This window comes from Typha latifolia, chromosome 8 (assembly GCF_019914945.1).
Source record: "Typha latifolia isolate L0001 chromosome 8, TyphaL0001v2, whole genome shotgun sequence".
NCBI lineage: Eukaryota > Viridiplantae > Streptophyta > Magnoliopsida > Poales > Typhaceae > Typha > Typha latifolia.
The window spans coordinates 2,525,931-2,547,063 of NC_133093.1; the positions used below are offsets into that span (position 1 = coordinate 2,525,931).

At 36.6% G+C, this 21,133-nt stretch overlaps 1 protein-coding gene across 1 annotated transcript; it reads right to left on the reverse strand.

Annotated features, from left to right (window-relative positions):
* Positions 1 to 741: 741 nt before the first annotated feature.
* LOC140793564 (alanine--tRNA ligase) lies at positions 742 to 20,324 on the reverse strand. The gene is made up of 22 exons (XM_073145096.1): positions 19,755 to 20,324; positions 18,915 to 19,055; positions 17,041 to 17,187; positions 16,778 to 16,930; positions 16,479 to 16,608; positions 14,418 to 14,514; positions 13,116 to 13,236; positions 11,582 to 11,641; positions 10,604 to 10,654; positions 10,420 to 10,515; positions 9,313 to 9,414; positions 7,191 to 7,313; positions 4,770 to 4,913; positions 4,593 to 4,664; positions 4,431 to 4,506; positions 4,186 to 4,328; positions 3,966 to 4,074; positions 3,705 to 3,892; positions 2,196 to 2,285; positions 1,880 to 2,062; positions 1,260 to 1,436; positions 742 to 1,158 (listed from the first exon to the last, which is right to left on the reverse strand). Exons 1-22 carry the CDS (start codon positions 20,253 to 20,255, stop codon positions 1,087 to 1,089), a joined length of 2,976 nt encoding a protein of 991 aa, XP_073001197.1. The 5' UTR covers positions 20,256 to 20,324; the 3' UTR covers positions 742 to 1,086.
* Between the last annotated feature and the right edge of the window lie 809 nt (positions 20,325 to 21,133).

The window sequence follows — 21,133 nt, forward strand, 5'->3', positions numbered from 1 at the left end:
CCGAATATGATAAAAAAATATAATGGTTGTACTTTAATCTAAATCACATAAGGCTAAATGCTTATGTTAAAAGTATAAAGAAATGTTATAAATTGAGCTAAACCATACCTCCTCTGATTGGGCCCCCTCTTATAATTTTTTTAGACGTACTCATTATAAACAAAATTTGTTGATAAATAAGCTTCTGAGCACATCTAAATAATACCGATTTTTCAGATGATAAAAATACAAAGATGGGTTTCAGGTGACTAAGACACTATATTAAACAGTTAATTCAGTTTTTAATATTAGTTTAGACTAGAGGGGAACAAAATGATACAATTGAGCCACCCACCCCTGAATTTAGAAGACTTTCCCTTTGCTTTCCTACTTGAAGGTAGCTGGGTTATACTTCCCATTTATTGATATTAATTTGTTCCCACCACCTATTTAGAAATAAAGTATGGATGGTAGGGATGTAGTTTGATTTTAGACAAATAACTACATGGAGGTAATTTATAATTTACCCAAAAAATTATACAAGCATTATTTTATTTTATTTTTATTTTTATGAGTACATGAAAGATAGCTGGAGTTAATTATGCTCTTTTTTTTAATTCAAAATTGATACGGCAAGTAAATAGATGTGTAAGAAACTAAGAAGAATATTATTGATGGGGTAGAAGGCAGACGATCAAAACAAAATTCTTTTCTTTTCTTTTACCCATCACTGTAAGATTTAAACCAAGAATCATCAAGGACTTCAATGGAAGCTGTATACATTTTGCAAGAAATAGAGCAAAAGACCAATTACATTTGGAAAGATTGGATCAACATGAAAGAAACGTTCATTGATTCGTTTTCAGAGAGCCATCAAATGATCTTAAGATCAATGACAAACAGTGGATCTTTTCTCCTAATAATGAATAGTTAATACACAGATAGATGTTGCTCCCAATCACTTGCATCATCATAATGAACGTGCCCTCCCTATTATCAATTTCCATTCGCTTTTGATTAGGTTTGGTCATTAGGTATGCAGCCAAACAACCAAATGAACAAATTAAGAAAATCTGTTCAGAATAAGTACATGAAGTGTACTAAATATCATTGCAGCTTCAGCGAGGCAAACTTCGTCGCAATGTCCATGGCTTCCTCGACACGAGAAGCATCACTTCCCTGCAGTTCCATCAACATACATTCATTTAGTAAGTGATCTTTCAAGATGACATTCTCGAAAATTCCTCATCACGTACTGCTCGACAAATGAAACAGCTTACCTGGCCCTGGGCAACGCCATTCTTCCCACCACCACCTTTTCCTTTGAGGGGTGCCATAGCAGCAGTTAACCACTCTAACACTGCCAACCCATCCTTCGATCCATTGGTAGGAACCCCAGCATATACAACAGCTTTGTTTGATGTGTCATCCGCACTGAATACCATAACAGCTAAACCCTGTAATGAACCAATTATATGTATCAGAGATTCAGAAAGATTTAAATGTCATTATAAAAACGAGAAGAAAAAGCAAATGCATGCAGAAACACAGTTTGCATGTCAAAAGCTTAAGGCAGGTAGGATCATCAGAAAAGTTTACATTTCAAGAAATGCATTCACAGTGACTACTGGTGGCAAGCCTCTTAAGAATTAATTATAGCTAATGCTAATGTTATTTCCTCTCTTAAGAATTAATTGTAGCTAATGCTAATGTTCTTTTCTCAACTAGATGGGCAATGCTTTTATCCTTTTACTTGCTGTTGTACTAGTACATGAAATGACTCAATAAGTATTGCATGACTTATAAATAAACAAGTCTAGGAGATTTATTTGAACCTATGATATCACATCCACAGAAATATCCTAGGAAAAATTATAAAAAGAAGGAAGAAATTGATGACCTTTTGTTCCATGACTTTCAGAACTGCTTCTCGGACCGCAGTGGTGTCAAGGCCTACATCTACGCGGCTTACACAGAAAGCTTTTCCTTCAGATGCAGCAGCTTCTGCCACCTGTATTGCAGCCTTAATTGCTTTCTGGATATTTTCCTCAACTAACTTCTTTTTTGCCTTTCTGAGTTGATCCTGACATAGTGCAACAAAACTTTTAGATTCACTATAGCTAGCAGTAAAAGAGATACTAAGCAGGAAGAGTTCCCCTTTAATGGGATGTATGATCTAGCCATTTAATTGCTGGTCCAAGAAGAAGTTTAACAACCTCAAGTTGGGAGATCTTGGCTCTGAGATCAGCTTTTAATGCTGCTGGAATAGCTGCCGCATCTGACCTACTTTTTAGAGAAGCAACTTTCTGATAAAGAAGAAAAAGAGAAGGGAAAATTAGGGCATATCATTATTTCGGAAAATCAAACATGGTGTTAAGATGTTCTTCTAAAAAGTAAATATGATATAAAGATAAACTAGTATAAACAGCACCTCTAATTAATAATGTTTGAATAACTTGAAACCAAAATGACTGAGCTAATTATAAATGAAATGTGCCCTTTTGTCGTCTAAATCTTCAAAATCATCACATAAACAAGTGAATGAATGAAGTAACATTTTACTTATTTCCAAACCAAGTTTGGTTGAGTAAGATACACCAGAAACTCTTACAAGAGCTAGTTTGTTGACAACATATAACAGAACGAGTTACGCATTTCTTCAACAACGCTTTAACTAAAAACGCGTTAAATCAAATTTAGGCTTTAATGTCTACAGAAGGGGCATGCAATGTTCACATTATCTAGAAGTATATATGTGTTAATCTCCTAATCTTAACTAGAGGATTAAGTTCTGTTTTTCCTCTGTAATCCCTCTTAAGTCTTAAAGACAAGAAGGTGGCATATATGATGCACAATTGATCAAGAAGGGATATCCCCATCAGATGGTTTTAATTTACATAATTGGCAAACAATCAACTAGATAAAATTATCTACAATATGCTCTACCTTGTGTAAATTGAAGGGTATAAGACATAGAATATATAACAAGTGAAGAAAGTTAATAACTTGTGCACCTTTTGTGACAACTAAATGGTTACCTTGAGAAAAGCAAGATAAATATGCATGAGTTGACTTACAGACAAACTAAAGTCATGGTGAATTTTCCCTTCAAAACTTTCTATAACATATGGCATAACCTCCAGATATCAAATGGGCTGACTAAATGCCTACTAGGATCATAGTTCTTAGCCCTCTATATTAGTTCCATGAGATAAAATGTGTACACTTTCTGGGCTCAATTAGGCATAATTATTTTTAGAAAATTTTTTATGTCTGAGAGTAGATATATGTATACAAAAAGCCTATGCATCTGTTGTACCTACCGCATAATCTATCTTGTCTCCAGTACTTCATATTTACTTAAACAATCCAGCACCATCCAAGTCTAATGCACAAGTAGATGGTATTAATAAACTCAGATGGGCTTGTGTTAGGCTTGAACCCCAAGAATAAGGTTAAATGCCTACTCTTACAAAGATAAAGCACAAGCACTCCTATCTTCACAGTATCATTAAAAAGGGCTCTTGGGCTTTTCCATATGCTAAGTCATGGACTTACCAGTTGCCAATTTAAACTTTAGCTAGACGCAAAAAATCAACATTCTCAAAAGATTGTAGGGTCTGAGAAGAAATTATTTCATTGAGAAAACGAATATTTATCTATCATTTAAGTCAGCTAATTTATGGCACTTGCTCCATGAAGTTATACTATGACACTTTCAGTACCTTCTCCAGTAAGCTCCCTTCTAACTTAGATGCATCATCAATTTCAGAAGCAAGAGAGGATGCCAACTCCATGGCCTTGAAAGCACATTCAGTTGTAACAGCTGTTATCCTTCTAACACCCTTAGCAATGCCCTCCTCAGATAGAAGGGCAAATGCTTTAGCCTCTTTAGTATTCGAAATATGAGTGCCTGGTAGAGGAAGACTAAGTTATACCAAATAGGACATACCAATAGATTATCGCAGCATAACTTTACAATGTACCTCCACAGAGTTCTGTCGATATGGATAACCATTCTTTGTTATCAGGATCCACAAGAAGATCTTCCACTTTACGACCGATAGAAACGACCCTAACTGGGTCAGGATATATCTATCAAAAAACAAAAAGATCCATGAAACAAAATTGTGAAAAAAGTTATGCTCAGAATTTCTGGCATCACGTGAAGATTTCATTATGATGTGAAAACTGTTCGAAGTTTACTTCTCCAAAGACTGCTCTTAATCCAGCTATACGTTTAGCAGCCACTAGAGTAGCTTCACTTGCATAGACATCCAATTCATCTTTAATCTGTTGATTCACAATCGACTCAATTTTCCTCAGGTCTTCAGGATGAACAGGTTTTCCTGTTAAGATAATACAAGTGCGTCAGAAAAAAGTCTCTACAGCCCTTCAATAAAATGATTCTGGTGCCCTTGAATGTGGTGATTGTAAAGCCTATATGTTACCATGAGAGAAATCAAACCGCAACTTCTCAGGGAGAACAATGGAACCCTTCTGATCAATATGATCACCAAGTACTTCCTGCATTCATTTTCAGCAACAGCAAGATATAATAAGCAAATAATGACATTCCAACCTGATAATATAAAAGTCAAGCATCTCCATACCCTGAGGGCAAAATTGAGCATGTGTGTACATGTGTGGTTTGGAGCAATTAGGGTACGGCGATCATAGTCAACCTATGAATGTGAACAAGAATGTAGACAACCTTTTAAGAACCGAAATATCAACTATATCTTGAAGAACTAAATAGACCAGAAGATTTAATATTTCCATAATTTCACCTTGCAGATGGCTTTATCACCAGTTGACAATACGCTGGATCCTCCAGAGAGAGAACCAATGTGAAGGACAAATCCGCCATATATCTGTACATTGTTCACTTGAAATGATCCGAAAGTTCCTTCAATACAACCAGTATCATATATCTGACGACAAGAAGTTCGAGTGAGGCATATGAACTGAGAATATGTTATGTATAATTTGTGAAGCAAACAGTTAAAATAAACACGCAAGTAGGTTATCAGCAGTAAATGAAAATATCATGAAAGTTGCAACAGTCAAAGTCAAGTAAAGGTTAATGTTATCTACAGAGCAATAAATAGATTTAAATGAAGAACTGCAGAACCCAAAGAATATATTATTGTGTACCACTTTATCCCCACAGAAAACAAAGGGCTATCTATGATTTACATTATAAGAATTGAGATTGTGAAAAGGTTAAAGAACATCTTAGGATAATAATAAGAAGAAAAGGATTGAACAAAAGGTCTAAATAACGAGATAAAGAATGCTGAGATGGAGGAGGTACTATATAAAGACGTAGTTGCACAACATTGGGTTCAAGAGTGGAAGTAGCACTATAGTGCTTAAAAACTAATCATTTTGAGATTTTGACATTAAATGCCTCTTCAGGGGTTAAAAAAAACTGAATAGTTTGATGCCAATGGCATCATGACATCATATCATCTAAATTTTCATCGTATGATCTAATGAGATCAATTCATCATCTGAATTTCCATCATATTGTGTCCCACTCTGTGTATTGAATGAAATTGCTCAAGATATCTTGAAAGGAGAATCGCACAATTAACCTAGTATATTTTTAAAGTGGAACACAATTTTCGCCATCTAACAGGATTTGGTTTAGAATAGGGTTTCTCATATGTATACCTCTCCAAATTCTTTATTTGCGTGTATCCCTTCTAAATGTCATATCTACATGTATACCCTACAAAATCCATGGTTTTTGTGTGGATCCCTTCAAATGATTTTTTGAGAACTATAAGTGAAAATCTTAGCATATTAACATGTGTACCCTATAAAATCTTAGTAATTTAACTGATAAATGACCTAATACAATTAACTGAAAGGAATATATTCAAATGAATAAGGATATTTCTGTCTTTTTACATTTAAATACATGAACTTCTAATGGTTAGTTTGGTTTGAGGGGTATACATGCAAAAAAAACAAGAGTTTGAAAGGTATTCATGCAAAAAAAAAAAAAATAGTGTTCTGAGAAATATACGTGCAAATATCAATTCTTGAGGGGTATACACAGAAATAGGACATTTTCAAAGAGTATACATGCCAAAAAAATACCTCCCATTGCCAATCCGGGATGGAGGCTGAAATCAAGCCCACATCAGCCATTTCGGCCGATACGAGAGCCAATAGGTAGGCACAAAATTTTGAGTTCTTCACATGAGTTGGATATTTGTTGGATCATAAGTTGGATCAGACTTCAATCCGTCCTGGGACATCAATTATTGATGTCCCAAGTGCCTCATTTTACATTTTATCATCTCGCTCTGTGCATCCTTCTCCTTTCCAATGATCCATGAAAGATTAAACCAATCCAAGGCAGCTCTACGATGATATATGGTAGATTCAACTGATCCAAGGCAGCTCCAAGTTTTCTTCAATGAGGTAAGCTCCCAATATTATCTCTCCTTTCCTTCTTGTTACCTTATTTCCCCTCACTCTTTTTTCCTTTTTCTTTTACCACTACATGCTCACCAACCGAAAAGGTGGCTTCCGACCACCACTGTAGAAGAGATGGACGCCTGCCTCTATGACTCTTATCACAGGGAAAGGTGATAACAGCAATGAGAACAAGTATTTAATGGATCCACTCAAAGTTTGACATTTTTAACTCTTAATATTATGTTACTACCATCTTATGTGAGCAATCAAAAAATTTCTAATATTCCGTCCCTTTTTCTCAGATTTTCCTAGATTTTATATCGTTATTTAGAATTCAGGTAACTAAAATATAGTATTAAATCAAGGTTAATATAGTGACTGAAACAATCGATGCTACCAACACAGCCAATATGTACAGTTTTATTTTGATGGCCAATACCAACAACGATAATTAGAACCTTGATAGGAATGACCGTCTTCTAGCTCACTGCACATGAATAGTGATGGCTGTTACTGCTTAGCAGAATAATGCAACCATTTGGCTTCGCAGAATAATTATGACGTTTGAGAAGATTTCGTCAAACATAAACACACTATGCGAGGAGCCCTAGGTAACAAAATGCAGGTAGTAAGATGATAGGCATATAGGCTTCCATAGTTACATATTATATCAGATATCCAAACTTGATGTAAGCTGAAAGCACAAGGAAGCAAATGCATTTTTTCTGAGCTAATCATGTTGAAGTTAGACAAACAAAAGTGCAGTATGCTAGTACCTGACCACCTTGCTCAGCATAGAAACTTGTGCTCTCCAACACAAGACCAATTTCAGCTTCAGAACAAACAGCCTCTAGAAACTCTGAGCCAGTGTATATAGCTTTAATTACACTTTCATGACCCTACAGAAAGCCATAAAAAATTAAAAACTTGACATTGTTCAGTAGTTACACAGTTCTGTGCAGATAAAACATTTCAAAGCATCAAGCCTACTTAGAAAAAGACAGATCATATAATTGGAGATCTGATGAAGCGAATCACATAAACATGGCATTTACAATTATAAGTTTACTAAGAAAATGTAAAATGTCAGCTCCACCTAAAGATATGACCAAAGCAGAAAAATGTCACAAGGAGAGAAAAATCAGTTATAAATCTTTAGTAGAAAAAAAAATGTCAGCACTGTCACATGATGATGCACGCCTGCCCTACCATAGATGGAGAACTTGTTGCAGATTAACAAATAAGAAAATTCATCTGAATAAGGACGCATACACTTGCTATGCAGCAAAGACAAGTAAAATACAAAACTGAACATGACCTTCACCAATTATATCTCTCCTAAAAAATGAGATAAAACAATAAAACTGATTTACAGTAATACGCAAAGCATGATATGACATTGAAAAAAATAAAGCAAAAGAAAAAAATTCAAGAACCCTGATATAAATATTGAAGTTCATTTATTTTGTTACCGAAGATGTAATGGAATTCAAAGTTCAAACCAACCCTAGCTGATCATACAAGAAATTTTAAATGTTTCCAATCTAATTATCTAGCAGATGCTCAACATGCAGAAAGTCATGCCCTCCATTTCCTGGCACATTAATACGAACCAAGAACCACGTATGCTACAAAAGAATCTAACTTCCCTGTTGACATCAAAGCCAACTTTTACCACATCTATGGAGACCCTTCTTCAGGACCTAAAATAGCTTAAAGCTCAACTAAACCAAAAAAACCTTACCTTGATCTGTAACTGTAATGTGTATAAATCAAATCATATTGCTAAAGGGGGTGATGAAGCAGACTGATAAAGCAAGTGATTGGATAAAAACAATGATGGATCTCAAAAGAATAACTAATTCTGGGCCAAACTGGAAGAAACTTTTGACACATTTATTTCCCTAGAAAGCTGGATTCACAAGCTACGATAAAGTACATCCATAGTGATATACTTCGCTCTTCTGGAAAAATTAATAATACAGGACACCTAATCCACACTAGCATAACATGAAAGTCGTTCCAAACCAGGAAGGTTGTTTTACCTTTAACAAAGTATAAAATGGAAAGATAGCTAGAGCCCAAATAAAATTCATATACAACCCATGTGGTGAAGATCTAAGAAGCAAGTACTTTTCTTTTCCTTGTTTCCCTATGGTCAAAATCACTTGGTATGAAAGATCCTACTCCTATCAAGATATGGACAAGAAGACCAATGGCCAATACCTGAAATATACTAATGAATACTTGATACTTTACTAATGAGTAACACTGATTATGTCCCTTAAGATATAATTGCATGTGAATCAATTGTCATTAAATTTTCAACTTTGATCTACTTTTTATCATATATCATATTATATCTTTGTATCAATGATGGCCGTGCCGTAGGCCTGTGCCATGACAAAGCACAGCACTGGCCGGCATGGCCCGCTCTATTGCTGACCCCACGAAAGAGATGGAGATAAAAAGAGGACAAAGAGACTCCAACCGTGCCATCGCCTCCACCCTTGCCACTGTCGCCCTCGTCGTTGCGCTCACCGCCACACCTCTCCATTGTTTGCGTGCCCTAACTTAAGAGATCCACTACTTAAGTTAGATCCATTCGCGTACAACCTTGTCATTGTCTTCTTCATTCTCACCTACGGCATGCGAATGATGAAGAGGAGCAACGACAAGGGCGACGGCGACTTCGCAATGATGCTCTCTGCCATGGAGAGGAGCACGACAGCAACGACACTCTCATCACAAGAGGAGGGGTGCCATGCAGCACCCCTCCTGCCACTTACCGGTACTCCGCTGGCACAACCATCATTGCTTTCTATATCACAAAATCAATTTATAGTTGCCTCAATTATTGATCTAAAAAATATAGCTATGAAGTTTCAGTGACCTAACCTTGTGCCACACAAACTTGTAACTATCATCTGTGGTTGCTACCCCATTCTTATGCAATTCTGATGTAGCTTCAGCATCCATAACAATGGAGTCCCCAACTGCCTGCATATAGTTATACAAGAACGTGGTAAATATGCAATAATAAGGTCATGAAGACATTCGCAGCAGCATCAAGTACTTAATAATGATCTATGTAGTTAAAAGACTTACTATTAAATGGAGTAAAACCTATTAAGCAAAAAATCATGGTTGACAACATTCAAATGGAGTATGTGCTACAGATGAGTGATTATGAAAGAAGCAACAAGCTGTACTTGCTGAAAAAATTTATTAGTACAATTGAGAGGATGTAATATTTGAGATGAAAATAAAGGTAAAGTGCATAAATTGGACCTAACATTCAAAATAAAATTGATGCCTCCAACCAAGTTTTCACCAACTATGTTCTTATCGAACATTATGGACTGTAATATAGCTTCTACATTTTTCTCCCTTCTAATAAATCTAAGGTTCTGTTACATTTTTTATGACTAGAGTACTTGACAGGAATCACCAGTAACAAGTTATTTCACCTACAAAATAAAAGATATCATTATTCACCATCAAAGGAACATATTGTGATTTTTTTTGTTTTAAGAATTTCCCCTGTAGAACTTCGAGATATCTGGTCTCATATACATGAAAGTAAATGAAGGAAGAATGTATCTTTGTGCATATTCATACAAAAGAATTTCAGAACACTCCATCATTGATTCGGCATAGAAACAATTTTGTATCCCCTACTAACTTACAGAATTTTACTCATTATATAATCAGCCAAAATACTGTGAACTTTTAAACTAAAATTTAACACTGTTGTGCATCAATGTGGCATCAGTTTTTCTTTCTCCAATGCATTCCAAAATAAGTAGTCACCTATATTGAGAAAAGGCAATTAATAATGTTTCTAACTTTCTACATCCACAAGCATCTAATCAAACTACTAACTTGCAGAGATGTCTCCATTAAAGAGCAAGTGTCTAGAGTGATGAAAGGGGAAGAAAGGGCAAAATAATGACTACAACATTAATGAACCAATGTTAAACACGAGGCAAAGAAAAAAAAAACCTTATTCCGAGCACTTCTAGCCTTCTGTCTCGCTTCTTCCATAGCAGAATTAAAACCTTCCACATCAACCATCAGTCCTCTTTCTTCTGCCATTAGCTGAGGAGAGAAATAAAGTTTTAAAAAAAAGAGTTTCTATTGTTAAGAAAATAATTAATATTAAGCAAGCAGATAAATTCACACTTACCTGAGTTAAATCCATTGGAAAACCATAGGTATCCCATAGAACAAATGCATCCTGCAATGAGGCAAGGCCACAACTACCAAGTATTATAAAACAACAGCTGTAGATTCAGACAGAGAACTAAACATATGAGCTTATCCAAAACCAATTAGGAAAGGAGGGTAAAAAGAGAAGTAAGGAACAAAGAAGATAGCAAACATCCTGATGCACTACTCAGTTATGACTTTGTTTTATAACAACAATCCTCTAAAACTAAATAAAGATAAAGCGGTTCAAAATTAACAAGAAAAATAGAGATCAACGAGCCCTATTAGAAAACATAACAGAATATAGATATCAACTTACAAGTCAAAACTCAAAAGTGGCTAGCGGATCGACAATTGTCTAATCGTTATATGGCAAAATGTGCAAAAGAGAAGGCTAAATGTGGATTGAATGACAGCACAACCTCATACTAATTATAAGAAGCATACTTTACAATAAAAGAAAATAAGTAAATCCACTGACTGCATACTAATATGATATGACAGAATTACTATTTGAGAAGCCTGACTGCATAACAATGTGATTCTCCAATGCAGGCACTATGGAAAGCATAAATTCATAACGTGAAATAGAAATAAACTCCATTCTATTGACAGAAGCAGAGAAGAACTAAACCAACTCCAAAAGAAAAGATAAAAAAACTGAAGCAAATTATACATATAAATATAACATATCACACTGCATACAACCAATAATCTGTTTTGTGAATAAGGTAACAATCAGCATATAAAGCAAATAAATATGGCATAACTTTGAACAAATTTAAGAAAATATATATAAATAAGGCATGCTAATTCTAGTCTGCCATACTAGCTGTAGCCAATCCATTCTGCTTTGTAAATAAGCTAGTAGAAAGTGATGCAGCATAAGCATAATGGAAAATGCAGATAAACAGAAAAAAAAGGACTACAGAAACAAAGCAACTAGAACACTAGCCTTTCCACTCAGTTTGTTCCCCTGAACATCCTGTGCAGCCTTTTTAAACTTCTCAATCCCCTGAAATTAAAAGATCTAATCAAGAAAAATTCACACCAGAAAACAAGTAAACAACATCATGATATTTTACATCAGCAACCTCCAGATCAGAACTAGTAGTACATCAAAGTAAAAGAAGGCTTTTAATAATGCATATGTGTGCTATGTCCTCCGTGCTTGTTTGCATCCATGAGTATCTAAGTGAACTTCAATAATTGGAGCTTTAAGTTCCTTCAATAAAAGAGTTTCTTTGTAACTTGTCGAATGCCAACTTTTGTCCATAATTAACATTCACATGAAGAGTTCTGATTTTCCATAAAGAGCACAGGTACTGCCGAAATGGAAAATTTCCAGGCATTATCATCTTGTTTTCAGATGAGAGGAATATTTCAAGCATTCATGCACTTGCACAAGCATATTAACAACTCCTCCTCTGTGGGCATCAAGGTGTCCCAGAGTCTGTTGGATAGCAGGCATGTAACGGAAAGGCCAGGGAAGGCATAGAATATGAGAAAAGGCAGGCAGTTAGATCAGCAGAACTAATAGGACAGAAGATGAGGAGGGCTTTGATGGCAAAGGAGTGGCGAAGGGAGACGAGGGAGTAGAGGCATCAAGATTTAAAGAAGCAGAAAAGGTGATCATTGAAAAAATTGCCTTGAGAAGATGAAGGTGGTTGTGCACTGTCACAGATCCTATAAGAGCAGTGAGGGTTGGTGAGGCAGGGAGAGGGAGGCAGAAAGAGGCAGGAACTTCTTGATGGTAGCTATGAGGCAGCAAAGGAGTAGCTGCCTTGGCAAGAATAGTTAGGTGATAAGAGAAGGTGGTGGAATGATAGTGGACTTGGAGGCAGCAGTGGCATGATAGAGGGTATGGTTGGAGGCGGCTTTAAAGGAACAGCAGAAGAGGTGATGGTGTAAGCGGAAGCAGCAGGATGAGAAGAGGATCATTGAGGCTTCAGAACTAATGGAAAAGGGTGAGGCAGCAGCAAGCATCTACTCCCAAATATTTAAAAAGAACTTATGCATGATATAACCGCCCAGCACCCCCCTCTATCCTCTTCCTCCTGAAATAATAAACTTCATATATGTGTGTTTTCTTTTCTCCAACAAATGAAAAAAGAATACAATCAATTTATTAGGGAGTTACATCTGGCATTCTATAAGACTATATCATTGTGAGAAAAGGAACAAAAACCTTTAACATGCATGCATCGTGCATGCCCACCACTCGTCTGCTGTAAGTCATATACTTCCACATTTGAATAATGCAGTTTATGTGCTTAAATAAAATATAATAAAAAGAATGAAATCCAGTTTTTTTTAGAAACAAGATCAAAATAAGAACAAGTACGGATAGCCAAACTGTTTTCTAACACAATAGACGTATATGCATATATGCATATAGAGGTTGATCATGGGGACAAAAGATGCTCAATAGGAATCGACTGAAAACCAAGCATCCAGTTTCCTCTTTTAGCAATAATAATCAATATTACCTTTACTAATGTCCTTCCAAAACTTGCTTCTTCCTCTGCAATAATATCCTTAATCTTAGACTCATGTTGCTTCAGCTCCGTAAATACATCACCCATCACTTCAACTACAATACCTACAAGACTAGATATCAACAATCATAATCATGAGATTAGTCTCAATACAAGAAATAAATATCCTATACATGTGCAAAGATATAAAGAAATGCGCACGAGCGGTCAACGTGCAGAAAGAACCAATTAGCACTGTCTACCAACGATGGTCGTGCTACAGGTACGAACCGTGCCGACTATTAGCCGACACGGCATGGTAGGGCACGTGCCGCAGCACTTGTCAGCCGTGCCATAAGAGGAGAGAAAAAGGTAAGGGATACTCACATTCGCCTTCACAGTCGCCGTCGCCGATTGCCTGAGCTTCATTTGGTGCCCTAGCCCGAGAGAGGAGAGAGAGAGAGGGAGGCTTTAAAAACTTAAGTTGCGGATCCGGATCCAGCCGACGAAGCTCAAGCGACGGGTAGCTCGACGACGAGATCGATGGCAAGCGGCGAAGCTATTAAGAGGGGTGTCGTGCGACACCCCTCGTGCCACATGCCAATACGTCGTCGGCCCGGCCATTCATGTTGTCTATATTATATTTATACCAAAACTAGTGATCCCTCAATTCCCTACAATATACTAACCAATACCAACTTCCAAGGCATCATAATTTCATCAGTTTCAGGCTGACCCTTAACCAAGTTGGTTTCAAGTGCCACGGTATACATAAGGTATGTGCACATACATCCTATGAAACAGATATGTATATTTCTCATATTGTCTCGTAATAAAGCACCTCATTCTGGATCCAAAATTAGTTTTGTCTTTGTGTGCACGCAAGTATATGAACATGCATGCACACAGATACTTGGGCAGTCTTATTCATAACCAAAATAGCCATGATCCATGTAGATAGATGTGCACAAACATGCATTCACACCTTTCTATATTTACTCAAGCAAACATGGCTATTTACAACTCCCAATTATGTTGCCTCCTTACTTGTCTCTCCATCTATTCACCAAACCTAGAACTCATTAACATTTCTTGGCATGCAGAAATTATAAATGTTGCAACTCAAAGTAAAGTAGGCGAACAGTCCTATTCTTATTATGTCCAGTTCCCTACGTCCTTCAAGGAAAATTAAGCCATCTTGTATGAACCAAACGGAAATCGAATGTCCCAATATCTATGTACAAATTTGCAGAAGAAACATAGTCAAAATTATAAAATGGTTAAGAACCACAGCATCAGAGTAGTTGATCTTACCCACTGAAAAACCCCTCTTGTGCTTTTAGAACTTCTCTACCATAACGAACAGCTCGTCGAAGAACACGCCTTAGAACATACTCCCTTCCCTCATTACCTGAACATCACATGTGTACATATATAATACAGGCAGATTAGATTTCAATAATTTGAAAGGTTTATGTTACATCAAGAGATGCAAGAGAGATTATTAACAGTAGATTTGATCATACAAAAAGAAATTGAGAACAATACAAAACATTTTCACAAAGTTAGGATAGTCATATTAACTTAATGATTAAGATACCACAAAACGTAACCTAGATATCCATAATGATAAATGTTAGAATTTTGGCATCCTGAGCAGCAGTAATTCATTTTCCTAACTCCAATGTAATGGCACTGATCATTTCTGAGAAAAGGAATGTGATCAACAGAAATGAACAGATGAAAGACTTTAAATCCAATTCCTTCTCTATCAGCGAACTTTTCAAGTTCCATAACGAACTGATGAAAGATTATGAATACAAGAAATTCTTTATGAGTAATTCTAGATTAAAATACCAAACTTTTCTCAATGCCCAATATTTACCCATTAATTTCTTTCCATATTCCCATATTCTTCTAAGTACCAAAAATACCAGCATCCGAAATCAACCATCTTTTAAATATTTACTTGGACAAAGGAATGAATTTGTCAAATTAGCAGCTCAAAAAGTGGAACTCAATAAAAGAATCAAACCAATGACAAGAAATCTCTCAAAATTCATGTACACATAAAATTAGATGTCCACACAACATTATACTGTCAGCTGGAGCTGTCCTTGCCACACCGCAAGTATTACACCAGCAAGGAGACAAGAAGGAACAGAAGGCCCGGTCCAAATGATGCTGTGCAACATGTGTCAGCAGGGTGACATTACAACAAATTGTCGGCACATCCTGTGCCAACGGCACTCAAAAACCTTAGTTTAGACTATAGGACATAGAGCCCAAATAGCATATGTCAGACAATCATGCGAAAATTGCCTAGGCATACAATTGCAGATAATTTGACCTATGGAAGTAAGGGACCCCTATTTTCTTGATTTTTATATAGGGATTGCAAAGCCATAGGTGTTCTGTTAAAATAGACTCAAGACACCTCTCTAAGCACTCTATGAACTCACTGGAAGGATCCACGTGCAACTAAGATAAAAGTGACACAATTTCTTCATAATCAGCGGCTTATGGACGATTACTTACTCTAGCGAATGAAAGCTTAAAACGTGTTTAGATGCTTCCTTCTCATGTTTATGGTACTTGGCATTCATAACTTTGATTTACGGACCATAATGAAGCAAGAAAAGGTTTTTATCTTTATGTTCCATGTGATTAACTTTTCAATGCAAACAGCATATTTACTAGCTTACTTTATGTCATTACATGTGTTGCTTTGAAACCTGCCGTTGTGGTCACCTTCCAAAGAACAAATCTATATCCTGGGGCCCATAATTTGTAAACGAAAACTATGAAGACTCACAGATGAAAACCTAAAATTGCAAGCCATCTTCACAGGACAACTAATTGGCTGGTAAAATGGCAAAACTTTACACTTTATAAGTCACTGAGATCAACACTTTATAGTTTACATATTAGACATGGCCATATTATTATTATTACTTATGAAATCAATGACGAAATTGTTTCTAGTTTAAAATCCAACAAGGTTCAGGAAATGTAGTTGACAACCATTAATAATACTAAACAAAGTACGGAAATCATACAGCCACTTTTCTTCCCTACTTTCTACTCTTTGTTATTCTTCATTAATTTTTCATCCCAGATAAGGCACAAGATAAACCCAGTGTGAGGTAGAATTGAAGATCTACACTAGAGTCCAAACTGCATGCTTTTACTTTAGATCATCACCTCATTAAGTTGATCTTCTAACTTAAATCTAGCTACAACCTAATATTTTGCAAATGTGCATAAGAGGATTCAAGTAAAGGTCGAAGGATACAGTGAAACACGTATAGATCACAATTCAACAAAGAACTGGAACTGTGCGCAGATGCGGTAGAAGCAAATCTGAATGCATACCAGGACGGGAACCATCAGCAATGGCAAAAGAAAGGGTTCTTATATGATCCGCAACAACTCTGTAAGCCATATCAATTTTGTCAGCATCATCTGAACCAACTTTCCCAGTGTATGGCCGAGCCCCTGTTGCCTTTGCTCACATAAATGGTGAAAAAGTTAATTCAAGGAACATACAATCACAAACATTCATAAGCAGAGTAGCAGACACAGAGAAAAAAGAGGACATGCTCAGTTGTTCATAACATAGTAAATTACTAAATAGAGTAAATCAACAGAGGCTGAGAAAATTCTAAACATACTTGCTGGATTGCATCAAATATGGGCATAAATACATCAGTGTCATAATTGCTCATTTTCTTTTGGAGGATTGATGTCAAGCGTTCAAATCCCATGCCTGTGTCAACATGCTTTGCAGGCAAAGGCCTGAGACTCCCATCAGCTTCACGATTGAACTGGACAAAGTCAAAATGTCATATAACATGCTTATCATGCCAAAAGTATGAAGAATGGTGCAATAACAATCCAAACACAAAACCAACAATAGGACCTCCAAATATCAAACCTGAATAAACACAAGATTCCAAATCTCGATGCATGTGGGATCATCATTATTGACCAAAGAAGCAGCATCTCGGTTGCCAAGGCGGTCGAAATGAATTTCAGTGCATGGCCCGCAAGGGCCAGTATCACCCATCTCCCAGAAGTTGTCCTGTTCAATGTTTAAAAATTGAAATAAAGATAATCAGCATAGAAGGGTATGAAGACATGTGCTTATCCCTTTTCACATAGTATGCCTAGCAGAATATGATCAAGAAAAAACAAGGTATGATGCAAAAATAAAAGAGAGAGAAACAGAAATCCTCTAAAAATAGCTAAGAAAATAGCCATGCATCACCATAGGGAAGAAAAATCATGACAACAGCCATGCATCACCATAGGGAAGAAAAATCATGACGCATAGGCAAGCCATCAAAAGAGAATAAATTTGATGCGAACCAAGTCAGATCGGATCACATCAAGGGGAGATTAAACTCAATGGATTGAGTCTAGTTATCTTATTTGCTTATTTAGTTTAGTTAGAAGGTTAGAATTTTATTTAATTAGCTAAATCCAGCTCTGCGCAGTTTCGGAAAAATATTCGTAGAATATTCTACAGACGTCCGAATAATATCAAACCAGCTGAATAAGATCGTCAACCTCCATATCTACAACTTTGGTATTCACGACTTCTCCAGATTCGAAAACTATCTATTGTGAAACGAAGGATTAATCCGTTAAAGATAAAGAATGCTGATTTAGTTAGTTAGCTAGCTTCATCTTGTTATTTGAATTTCAAATAAATCGGATAATCCGCATGTGGATCCGATCCGCTATGGATTTTTACTTTTATAAATAGGAGTGGATATGTATTGATAATTTTATGGAATGAAATTGAGAGAAATCTGAGTTTAGCCAGTTATTATTTTTGTCCTTATCTTTTTTTACATTAAACGTTGGATTGTTTTTATCTTCATAGGAGTAGATCTTAATTGTAGATCCCTTTCAAGCATCCAAACCCTAGCCATCTCCTACCTCCAGCAGCCACCCTACTACACGGCCGTCCACCACCATCATTGACCGTCCACCACCCTCCGACGACTACCACAACGTCAAAAATTACCGTTCTGCCCTCTCTGACCTATCTCCACTATTTTATTTTTATCTTTTTATCCCGATCTTTGATTTAGGTGAAACCAGAGTCATTAGAACTCTAACTCACGAGGCTACCACCACCTAAATTTTTATAATCATCCTTCGGACGGATCATTCCAGATCTGGTCCGTAACAAAATTCAAAAGAAAATGTCTTATGCAACCAACTATAGTACCCAGGGGAAGATGCATAATAGATTCTGCTCCTTATCTACGATACTTGTGTTTCTCAGGAAAATAGTAGGAACTTATTCTCTGTGATATCAAAACCGCTTACCCTTAGGGCTCATTCCTAACCAGCTTTCAAGTAATTGGAGTCCTTTTCCCTAACAAATTAGCACCTTAAGGAGTAGTTAAAATGTGGTGGACCTATAATATAAATGAAAGACCAACGGTTGTCCTTAAGTGCTCCCAAATTTCAATTAGGTAACTTACCTATATCATCACAACCAGGTTTTCCTCCATATCTTTTTTCTATGGCAAATCTTGTATTAAAATAATCGCTTCGTAGTTTACAATATATGACTGGCCAATTATCCTTGTGAAGTCAACCTATAGCACTTAGAAAGATGTTGCCATTTGTAAATATACAATCAGGAACCCCGACAAACTCAAATTCCTGGTATTTTATCAGCACATAAATAATTACTTAAACCAAGTTAAAAATTGAGGAAAAAAACTATATTGTTCACCCTTTCGGATGTCATACTTGAAAAGCGCGCATGTGAATATATCTTAATCTTACCTTGCAACCAAATGGGAGCACTCGTCCAGGAGGCAAAAATTTTAACCATATCTCTCTAGCTTCATTATCAGGTGCCAGCCCAGACTTCTCGTCGCCACCAAAGTAGGTGGCATAGATCCTATCTGTTGGCAATTGATACACCTGCAGAGCAAATAAAATAATTGTCAATTGTCATCCAAATGTGCAGAAAGTCTACACCCTAATTTCAGCCACACTGTGGCCTACAATAATGGCATTGAGGAAACCTAATTTTGGCCAGGTAACTCTCCAAATGGTGAAAGCAATAGTGTACAGAGGACAAAGAAAACATCTTTCATGATTTAAATCTCACAAAGGCTTCTTCCATCTCCTTTTTTGAACTTTTTCTTTCATAAGAAAATGAATTCTTTTTTTATCCTCTTACAGACATCTATAATAGTACGTTAAACAACCTTTGCAAAATCAAAGAACTGATTCAACATACGACTAATGGATCTGCGGAATCACAATTTAGAGGATCAGGCAATGCGCTTTGCTGACATAAACTTGGTCAAGGTGTGTATAACTACGATGAGACTGTCAGAGATAGTACTGACATAGCTCTAAGGAAGTTATGGAAAATAGTAACTCTGACACCACGTAAGCAATCTGACGAAGTGAGTCGGTGTAAAATCCTTGGGCAAGAAGATATAATAAAGATCAACAGATATTCAGATTCATTTCAAGCTAACCTCTTTTCGAAAACAAAACAAAAATTTACGTAAACGACTCAACAGCAAAGAAAAGCTGCGCTTTTTATAAAGACAAACATTAAAAAATAATAATAACCATAAATAGGCACGACCAAGATCGAATTCCGACCTGGGTGAGGAGCTCCCACGCCCATGATATGGCCTCCTTCTTAAAGTAATCCCCAAACGACCAATTCCCGAGCATTTCGAAGAAGGTGTGGTGGTACGTGTCCTTCCCCACGTCGTCAAGGTCGTTGTGCTTTCCTCCCGCGCGGATGCACTTCTGGGTGTTGCAAGCCCTCGAGAGCCGCCCGAGCGGCGTGCCCGGGTTCACCGTGCCAAGGAAGATCGGCTTGAATTGGTTCATCCCGGCGTTGGCGAAGAGGAGGGTCGGGTCATCGAGGGGGACCACAGGGCTCGACGTCCAGTTCACGTGGCCCTTCTCCTCGAAGAAGGAGGTGAAGGTCCTCCGCACCCTCTCCGCCGGCCACTCCATCCCCGCCGCAGCCGCCGGTGAGGAGGACTCCCTGGTCATCGCGTAGAGAGAGGAGACGGAGGTGGACAAAACCCTAGCCCTAACCCTAGAACAGAGGAGGGAACGCAGCGGCGGGAGGAAGACGGAGAGGACCATGTGAGGGGAAGGCCATTGAGAGGTATTTATATTGGAAATGAGAAAAAAAAAGGAACGGTTTTTTGGGGGAAGGGGATTGATTCGTCCACCACTTCTTGTACAAGATTGGATTAGGGTCAAGGTGGATGAGGCCAAGGGAGAGTGGTCACGCAAAATGCACGTGAGGATTAGGTGGGTTTAACTAGGGTTAGATTAATCCATGTGGCTTTGTTTCATGAAGAAGATAATTAATTAGGGTTATTTTTTATGCTAGAAAGTGTTGCCAATTTAAATATAAGATATTTTATCCCTTAAAACATTTTTTTATTGCCAAGTCACCTTAAATTTTATCTCTAAGTATGTATCATTTTAATAGAAAAAGGATAATTTAAGCGATTTCATTTTAGAGACCAATTAGCTATTTTTATATACGAGACCAATTTCGATTTATATAAGAATTTCAAATATTTTTAAAATTTACCAATTTTTATATAAAATGTTGTAAAAATTGCTTAATTGAATAACGACTTATATAAAATTTCTTTCTAAAATTTGATTATTTTTTTAGAAAATTTACATCTTATTTAAGTCGCCGATTTAATTAGTGACTTAAACTTAAATAAAATATATTTTGAGAGGGCTGATTTGGTCAAAAACTTGAAATCGTGATTGGGTTCTTTTTTTTACAAAAGGTACCCAGTCATATTTCAATGAAACATTTAAACACTTTCAAATTATATAGAAATTTTAGAGTGTATGATAGTCTTAAAACAAAATTAAAACACAGCATATACCTCTACAAATCTAAAAGATAATAAGTTCATCAGCAATCCACCAGTAGAGGTTAGTATCACTACAAAACAAAGTACTAACACTCATCACTCAAGTTTAAAGACAGA